Source organism: Phalacrocorax carbo, chromosome 2 (assembly GCF_963921805.1).
Source record: "Phalacrocorax carbo chromosome 2, bPhaCar2.1, whole genome shotgun sequence".
NCBI lineage: Eukaryota > Metazoa > Chordata > Aves > Suliformes > Phalacrocoracidae > Phalacrocorax > Phalacrocorax carbo.
Genome location: NC_087514.1, coordinates 96,359,764 through 96,369,007, shown reverse-complemented (window position 1 = coordinate 96,369,007; position 9,244 = coordinate 96,359,764). Strand labels below are relative to the sequence as shown.

Here is a 9,244-nt window from a genome sequence, read left to right as displayed (position 1 = left end):
TTATCTTTGTTAGCTATTTTTTTAATGTGATCTGATGCAAAGCTGTTTTCAAAAAGATGAAGTGAAGGACCAGCACTATATCCTCCCTTTGCTCTTTGGCAAGGTAGGAGCAGGGACTGCAGCAGGAAAAGACCTCCCATCCTGGCAGATTTCTAGGCTGGTGCTCTGCAAGTCTGCATGTTAAACCTAAGGGTATTAATGACTGTGTGCAGACTGAAAATTCAGATGCGCTCCCTCTTTTGTTGCAGGAGGAAACATTTTCTGCTGCAGGTCTGAGAAAGGGCAGGCTGGCATGGAGAAAGAGGTAAGTGAAGAAAAAACATGCTTTAAAACAGAAAAATTAAAGGGGCTATTCCTAGCATTGCTATTGCATAATATTATTTGTAGTGTGATGGGAGGGAAGTCAGCAGACATGTAGGCTCCTTTATATCGTTGACAAGTCAAGGGGATGATTAACGAGAGTACAGACAATGTAATGGTAGGAGAAGGCCCACAGAAGTTAAACAAAAGTGCCTTCAGAATTTAGAGAATTCCCATGATCCATAGTAGGACCTCATTGTGCTTGTCTACTGTTTCTATTTTTGATTAGATTTATAAACACAGCACCACATATTTTCATGTGGCTCGTAGCCCCAGGGCAGAGCGAGATTGACTGTGCTGAAACTGTGAGGCTTGTGAATTTCGGGCAAGGGATGGAGTGAAATAAGTAGTGTAATTGTTTTTGTGGAGTGACCGTGGGACCTCCTCTGTTCTGAATTACACATGGTTCAACCCTTTGACCTAACCAACCTCAGCAATGCCTGGTAGATCTCCTAAAGCTGTGCTGAAAGGTCCTATCAGTGACATGTTGGAACATTATCTGTCATGTGAGATGTGTGCCAACAACCATATTAAACTACATTAATTACTAGCGAGACCATGTTTGTGACAATCTCAACTTCATTTAACCCATCGTCATGTTAGTTATTGTTTAAACAGGAAGAACAAATGCGGACAATTTATGAACTTGAAATGCAGCACTGATGTTTCTTTAATAAATTGTATGGTTTACTTTTTATTTCCTTTCTATTCCTGCTCTCCTCCCCCCTCCCCCCATTTGTTTTTGTCATCAGCTCTGTAGCTTGAGTTTTTGAGGGCTTTTCTATTCTAAAAGCAAGTAAGAAAAAGACTACTTCTTAGTAACTAAGCTAATATGCCAGTGTAACTGCTATTTATTTCACAGTAATTTTAAATGATACCACAGCTGACTTGAAAGCACCAGTGCTTGTTTTCGAGCAAAAAGCAAACATGCTAAGGTTAGTTTATGTAAGGCTGAAGGATCACATGTGGGTTATTCGCTTGAGGTACACCTTTGCTGCTCTATGCTCCAGCTAGTGAGTCTCTACATGGCAATGCTTGCACATGTCTGGATTGGGAGTGAAGCACATATTTCTTTTTAATTCTCAGAAAACAATTTTCACATAGGCCTGACTCTATAGGTAGTAAAATGTACTGTGAGTCCTCAAAAGACAGCCCAGTATGTAAAAATCCAGAAAGATTCTTTGCTGTTTTCTGAAGCAGTTCTGAATTTTATAGGGGAAGAGGCAAAAGCTCTCCCACATGCTCCTCCATGGGCAGTGTACAGGTTCAGTTGTACCTAGCTGTGCCCAGTATTGTATTAGACTAGGCATGTGGGGTTACATCTTCCACCTACACGCTGAACTGCTTGTTTTTAGCCAAGGCTTTTCCTTTAGCCTCATTCTCTAGCGAGAACAGGCTTAAATGACGTGGGTACTTATTTATTTATTTTTTAATTGCTGTGGAGTCAACTAAAAATATGTTTGACCCTACTAAGTGTCATTCTCGTTAGCAATGAAGAGTTTGCTCTCTACAAAATCTAACATGGAGAGCTTAAAGCAGACAGGTGCAAATTACAAGCTGTTTCTCTTTGGCTGCTATCCCTTAAATAGACAATGTAATAGGCTAGGCGAAGGGAAAAGGTTCCAGCTCCAGCTGCATAAAGGAAAGCCTTAACAGGGACTTAGCAGCTGGTTGCAAGAATTAAATGCTGTAAATACCAACTAACATGTTTGTGTGTGCCTTCGCAGAGGAATGTGTTTTTAGTAAGGCTCCATCCCTTTTCATGTGAGAGGATCATTCCTTGAAAACTGTGCTCTGCTTTATGTTGAAAGGCTAATGCTCTCACTGAAGTGAATGAGAACAGAAGCCAACATACCTGTTCCTGTTTACCATCATTACACTCCTTAGAGCATTTCAGACATTAGGTTCTTGGAGCCCTACCAGATTGACAATATTTCCAGCTACTTCTCTTTTGGCTGTATTCAAACAAGGCCCCAAAGGAAGAAAAAAAAGAACAACAGAAAAAACCAACCCACCCAAAACACAACAACAACAAAAAACCCAATAGAAAAAACCCCAAACCCAAACCCAACCTACAAACAAAACCATGGATGAATCTGCTGAGCTAGTTTGCTGATGTTAGAAACAGTTGTTCATATTAGGAACACCTAATTTAATTTCATGAAAGAGACGTAACATGCCAGTATGTGTATGAATCTAAGGTATGCATTTCCTAAAAGGAACTAAAACTCTGTCATTCCAAAGTTGCTCTTCTTTTTGACTTTCAGCTTGCATAGGGACTGCTGTCTGGAAGCAGTAACTTTAACTTTAACTCTAAGGCTGCTGATGAGGTCTGTCTGTGTGATCTTCGTAAGCAGATAAGGGTAGGGAGACAGCTCAGAGCAGAGCTTGTTTACAGCAGGACAGAAGAAAACAGCTAGACATAAATGAGGGCTGACGGTTTCATGAAGCACAATTGGTTGATCACAGATTCAATATGACTGCCCTGAACTGAGCGATGATCCGTACAGTATGCAAAATTCACTTTCTTGCTGGTCTGTGCCCACCAGCCTTCCAGCAGCTTTCCCAGAGCCCCTCAGCCACGGCTTTGAGTGGAACCAGAGCTGAATGCAGCATTGTTGTACCCAATTCCTTTTGACAACAATCACATTCTTTTAAAAACTTCATAGGTTTTAGTTGTCACTGGTTATAAATGAGGGTTTTTTCCCTCGCCGTTGCTGCTGCCGCTGTTGCGATGCTTGCTGCTCTTCCGCAGACCCGAGCACGGTGGGTCCTGATACTCCCGATTTTCCTTTGTTTCAATTGGTGTTGGAAAGCAGGCGATATGTTTTAATGACGAAGGCATGCAAAAGGGCATTTAAAGGTTTAGGTCACTCTTTGAATGACATGATGAGTCTGCGTTGTTGTGCTCTGATACTTCTAACTCCCCTTGTTCTTGCTGTAATGCAGCACACTCAAGGTAAAAAGCATTTTTTTAAAAAAAACAAGTCAAAAGGCAAGACTTTTTGTTTTTCACCAGCTGTGTTGGAGCTTTGAGATAGGAAGAATTGCTACCAGCAACAGCATCACCCGTTAAACTTGACTTTGCAAGTAAAGGACGTCCCCTTTCTATGTGCTGGCTGTAGATGGACAGGTCTGATGTGTATTGTTTGTGGATGCAAGGTGGACCACCTCCACCGCAGGTGTAAAACAGCACAGCTTTTGTATCACTTGAGGCTCAAGTTGTGTAACTTGGCTTTTTTATAGGAATGTTTTTTAATGTTTATTTTTGGATAATGTTCTCTAATTAGAATGGTAGCTTTCTGTACAGATGTGTGTTCATTTGCATTCATTTAGGTATGCTCACACAACTGGACTTTACCTGCAAATATGGGAAGTGGACACTGAAAGAGTTTAATTTACTATTGGAAACCTAAGTTTTGCCGGTACATGTGAACTGATTAAAGAACAATTGCTTTAGACATAAATTTGCATAAATACATAAATTAACTAGTAGTGACTAATGATAAAATGAATATAAAATGCCACTGGATAATTTCCTGCCTATTCTCTGATGAGAAGGCAACGTATCATAAAGGTAGGGGGGCTGGGGAAGGAAACCTAAAATGAAGTGGGGGGAGGGGAAGAGTGTAATTTACACTACTTAAAGGTGCTCATGTGTAAAAGAGAGAAGGATGAGGAAATTGGCTGGAGATAGGTATGAAAGGAAAACGTCTTCTAATTTTCTCTGAAGCACAAAGTGACAAGAACATGTGTTGATTACACAAAGGCCACCACCGAAATACTCTGTTACTCAGTTATGTTGAGAAGTAACCCTGGGAGAATTCCTCTCTGCTGTTGAAAATCAGGTGTTGCTTTCCTTCTAAAACTATGAACTCATGAAAAACACCTTTTCAAAACCTGATGACATTCAGGGAAAAGAGCATAATTTCTTCTGAAGTTCTTGGTAAGTAAGTAGGAGTCATGAGCCTGTACATAAACTACTTAAAAATACTGATTTGTGTTTGAGTAAAGTGCCAAAGAATGTAGTCTGTTGTGTTCCTGAAAAAACAAAATTTGGTGCTAACTATATTGACTACTTTAAAAAAAACCCAAACAAGCCACAAAATACCCCCAACCAACCAAACAAAAAAAACCCCCAACCCCAAACCCAAAACACAAAAACCCATGCCGCAGAGGAATACTTTCTTTCCCCCCCTTGCTCTGAGAGGACCTTCTGTGTTTTATGGACTATAATAATTGAAAGTTGACCATGGCCAGTATAGCTTGCAGTCGGTTTTGCTAGGGAAATCTGACATGCAGAAGAATCCATAGAATGTAATGCAGATCATCTTAATTCCTTCAAAGTTACGGATGTATGCTCATTTACACCAGTTGAAAATTTGTCACAGAATTTTTGTCTAGATGTTGTTTTCTCTAGCTGATAATATAAAGTTTAAGGGTTTGTGTGGTGATTATACGCAGCATAATAAGAATAATTATCACACAGCAGTGTTACAAACACCACTGGAGTCTTTAAAACTGACTCGATTAAAATTTTATGGTATGCAGGAATGCAGCAATACTTTAATATTGCAAAAGTGATATAATTCTAAAGATTCTAACTGAGCTAATATGTATTTTTGAAAGATTTTTCAGTTGGGAAAAAATCAGAAGCGTTAGGGTGAATTTCTGAACCTACTGAATTGTCAAAATTATCATTTACTTTAGTTGTGCTGCATGTGGCTTGTAGGCATTCGTTCTGTTATAGTATTTATTGTGATTTCCAGAATGTGTCTAGTAATTTTTACACTTACTTGCTTTTCAGCAGGGTAGTAGTCTTAATTTAGAGGAAGTCCACTGTTTTATACTAATGTATATGCATGTGTGCATATATACATGTATATATATGAAGATATTAATATCCATAGTAATCTGTCAGTGCTATGGTTCAGTTATTTTTGACAGATTTATTGATTGTGTCTGCTGCAAACGTTGGTTATTTTTTTTACTGGAAATTGACACCCACAATCAAATGGGAAAGATGGATGCTGTAAAAATTGCAATTTTTCAATGATTCTTGTAATTAATCCTTTTGCATTGACAGCTTCCAGGAGCTATGTTGCCAGGAGTGGTCTTTATCACTGGACAATTAAGCAACCGGCTTGAAAAAATAATGCTGTTTTTGGAAACTGCCATGTGACATTTGAAAATAAATGGGTCTGAACTGTTTTCTTACTTTGATTTTTGGCTTTGATTAATGCTCCCAGATGTGCTTTGTTTTAGGTAATCTCTGCCTGCTTTGACTGTTAGTGTCTATTTTAGGGGTCTGTAGCCATGTACACGTCCATGTGCAACTCTCTTGCTAGCGCTGCTTAAGGTATTATAAAAAGACAATGTTTAGCACTTGGACCTTGCTGATGGTAGTTATATGACAGCATCCTTTTTGGCTCTTGCTTCCCCACGGGAGCATTAAAGTGGATTAAGAATTAACGTGGAACTTGTCAGAGTTTAGGTCCTCCAAGATCTCCTGCTATTTGTTTTTACTGTAACTGTTGTTGACTTCTCTCTAATATTAAATGAACTTTTCGTTGCTGAAATGAGTCCTGCTTCCCCTCTACCTTGGTCCGTGATCTCTGTTTTGTGACATCTTGTAAGGTTTTTTTGCAGTTATTTTTATTACCTTGTATAAAATGGTAGAGTTCATTCATTTTTAGCTGCTCTGTAATGAACAAATACACTGGTTATGTAAGTGGACCCAGAAAAGAAATATGCTGCATAACCAAACTTTTCTAAATGAAGCACTGCAGTACTGCAAGTGCAATAAAGCAGTTGCTGCTGAATGCGTACTGTAAAGACAAGTCTTACAATGTTCTTCATTTGTTGAGGTTTCTTTGCATTAATCAAAATTGGGAAAAACCAAAGTATTTTAATGTGACCTTCATTTGGCATTTGTTTTAACTTTTCTTCTCCTATTTTATTTAATTCTTCCACTTCTGTTGTTCAATTAGTGTTTGACCCCTTTAGCAGAGATGTAAATTAAATGACATTTCAATGCCATCCCATATTTAAAATACTGTGTTAGTTGTGGATCATAAAGGATGATCTTCGTTCTTTAGCTAATTTATTCATTTAACAATTTCCCTCCAGAAGTTCCAGCAGAAGGCTCTGAAGCAAACTAAGCAGAAGAAATCCAAGTCGGCTGAATTTCTGATGGGTGAGCCTTGCTTGATGAGTTATTGCTCATAATTTGTGTAAGGATTAATTAACTAATTACAGACAAATGGCTGTGGGCGAAATTTTGCTCTTGCTTGTCAGGGTGCAATTTGTAATTATTTTAATCATTTATTCTTTTTTTCTTTTTTTTTTTTAGAGTTAATTTTAACCTAATTCTGTTTTGGCGACATTTGAGGACGATACACTTGAGTCTTTCAGCAAAGGAATTACTAGAAGGAATTTTCTGCTTTTCATTGAAATACACTTTGCTATAATGTGCTCTTCTGACCTCCTTGTTTTCTGTAGTAAAAGAAGAGAGAGCAGCAACAGAAGGCATTGAAAATCCAGCTTTTAACATCAGCAGCACAGATCTTTCAGCATATCAGCCTTCAGAAGAGAAAGTTATTAGACATGACAAGCCAGATAGCACCCTTGCAGCTCACCAACAAAAACTCAGGCTGCAAGCCCATGCTGAACCAAGAGGTGAGACATCAAACCTGATTAGCCTCAAACACAGCAACAGTGGTTATGTTCCCTGTCCAACCCGCACGCTCTGTGGCCTCTGCTGGGCATTCCCATCCGAAGTTGTCCAAGCAGGCGCCCCTGCAAACCCTGGATGGAAAACCCAAAATACTGCCGAAAACATTGGCTGTCTAAATATTTAGAGACCCAGGCTCTGTCTCCATGCTCAGGTGACTCCCCGTAACGGGGGGCACAGGTTGCACAGTGCTCCCCGCCAGCAAGGGGGAGCCCAGGGAGCAGGCTCTTACAGCAGCACTTCCCTGTAATTTGTCGGGTTGGGTTTCGGAGGCACCACAGCTGGTCCAAGTGCACAGATGCTGTTCCCTTGCTGGCTCCCAAGAATTGAGTAGTTTTAAACAGCTTACAGATCCATGATTGATTGTTGTCCTTAGGTCTCCCATATGCCCTCAGTCAATCAACATCTTGCCTCTGCTTCATGTTTCGCTATTTTTTTTCAGCCAGTGTTGCTCAGATACTTGGAGCAGAGTCCTGTTTGCTCAGCTTGTCCAGGAGGAGTGATCCTGGGTTTTAAGCTCAGCTTTGGTGCAGCACCCAAAAGAGATAATGCCTCAGGAAGCAATCTCTGTTTATTACTTAGGTTCATTCAAACAGACTATAAGGATCTTTACTGATGTCAGTTTTCCTTTTGCAGGGGTTTGATATCTTTTAACCTATTGTTTAATTACTCCATTTTGAATTATTATTACCGCTGAATGTTGCAACAAATGGTTATTTTTATTTAGTAATCCAGTGAGGAAAAGAACTTAAAGGCATCTTGTGAGCTATATGAGGAAAATCTTGAGCCAAGGTTGAATGTGAAAGCAAAAATGTCTGAAGTCAGACTCAAAATCTTCCCCAAATAACCATTAAAAAATTTACCATATTGGACTGTGTGGTTTCATTAACTTCAAGTGGACTATGTGCATCCATGAATATGTAAATGTGCATCCAAGGTGCCAAAGGAACTGACATGACTTTGAAAAGTCCTGATTGCCCAGCGTTTCCTCTTAACTTGCAAGCAGCGATGCTGCTTGCTGAGTACCCTTGCATGCCAGCCCAGGTATTTAAATGGATAAGTGCAGGCTGGTGAGCAGAACTTCAGGCATTCGCTTTTAAAACTCTGGACCTTGTTGTGTTAAGATTTTATCCTTGCGGGACTGGAGAGCCCATGGCTCCTAATGGCCCTTTACAAAATTAGGTTTGGCTTTCCATTTAGCCTTCAAGTGACTCTCTAGCTCTGCACGGAGCAGGAATTCTTGTCTTCCCTTTGCAGCCTGTCAGAACAGTGATTAAGCAGACAAAGGGATTGATTGTTTTTTAATGAAATAGTCTATCTGGCAAAAAACTAAGTCGGGCTCACTGGAGACTATCCATGCTTTCAGTCGCCTCTTCAGAAATTCATGAATAGTTCCCTCAAGAAAACAACACATTTTTTTAAAAGCCTGAAATGTGTTTTTAAACATTTTGATTTTTCATCCCGAGTAATATTTTGTTCAAAAAACCCTAACTGAATAAAATCTCTGTGAAAGGGGTAGAAATTGTTACGTTTCGCCTGGAATGCAATGCCCTGATACACTGCTAAATGTTTCTGTAATGGGAGAGGAAAGCTTGCTGAGAGTTGGAAAATTTTGTTTCCCAACACTCTGTCTCCGTCCTTGACCTTCTGTTCATCCAGTTAACCAAAAGATCAGTTATTCATGTAGCTCTGCCTCAAACTCGTGCAGTTATTAAAAAAAAAATCATCTATTTATACCATCATAAAAATGTCTAGATTGGAAGAAATCTCTAGAGATCATCTGGTCCAACCTTGCATTAAATTATTCTTAGTCTAACTTATGTCAGGACTTGTTTGGCAGTCACAGGGGCCAGTTCAAATTTATCAAGGGCTGCTAATAAAACAACAGTTTCAAACCTGTCCAGAAACCTGGAAAAAAATTGAGCTAAACCTTCTGGTACCTCACAAACTAATTTTCCCCATTCCCAAGTGTAACAATGCTTCAATAAAGAGGGAAAGGGAAAAGCCAACTGTGTAGGTAAGTGCAGTATCACATGAAAGTAGTCATGTATAAATGGCTGTATTTCACAGTCCACAGTGAAGACTACGTCTACAGGTGGCCTACCCTTTCTTGTGGCAATCTGTTGTGGTTTGGGACCCCAGAGCCCATGG

The 9,244-nt window shown here is 39.6% G+C and overlaps 1 protein-coding gene across 1 annotated transcript in view; it reads left to right on the top strand.

The window, feature by feature from the left end:
* The first annotated feature begins 292 nt into the window (after window positions 1–292).
* The window catches only part of LOC104042547 (orofacial cleft 1 candidate gene 1 protein homolog), a 28,963-nt gene continuing 20,011 nt past the window's right edge, over window positions 293–9,244 (top strand). The window contains exons 1-3 of the mRNA XM_064441794.1: window positions 293–304; window positions 6,490–6,556; window positions 6,862–7,038. Coding sequence (XP_064297864.1) covers window positions 293–304; window positions 6,490–6,556; window positions 6,862–7,038 — 256 coding nt within the window. The remainder of the gene's footprint in view (window positions 305–6,489; window positions 6,557–6,861; window positions 7,039–9,244) is intronic.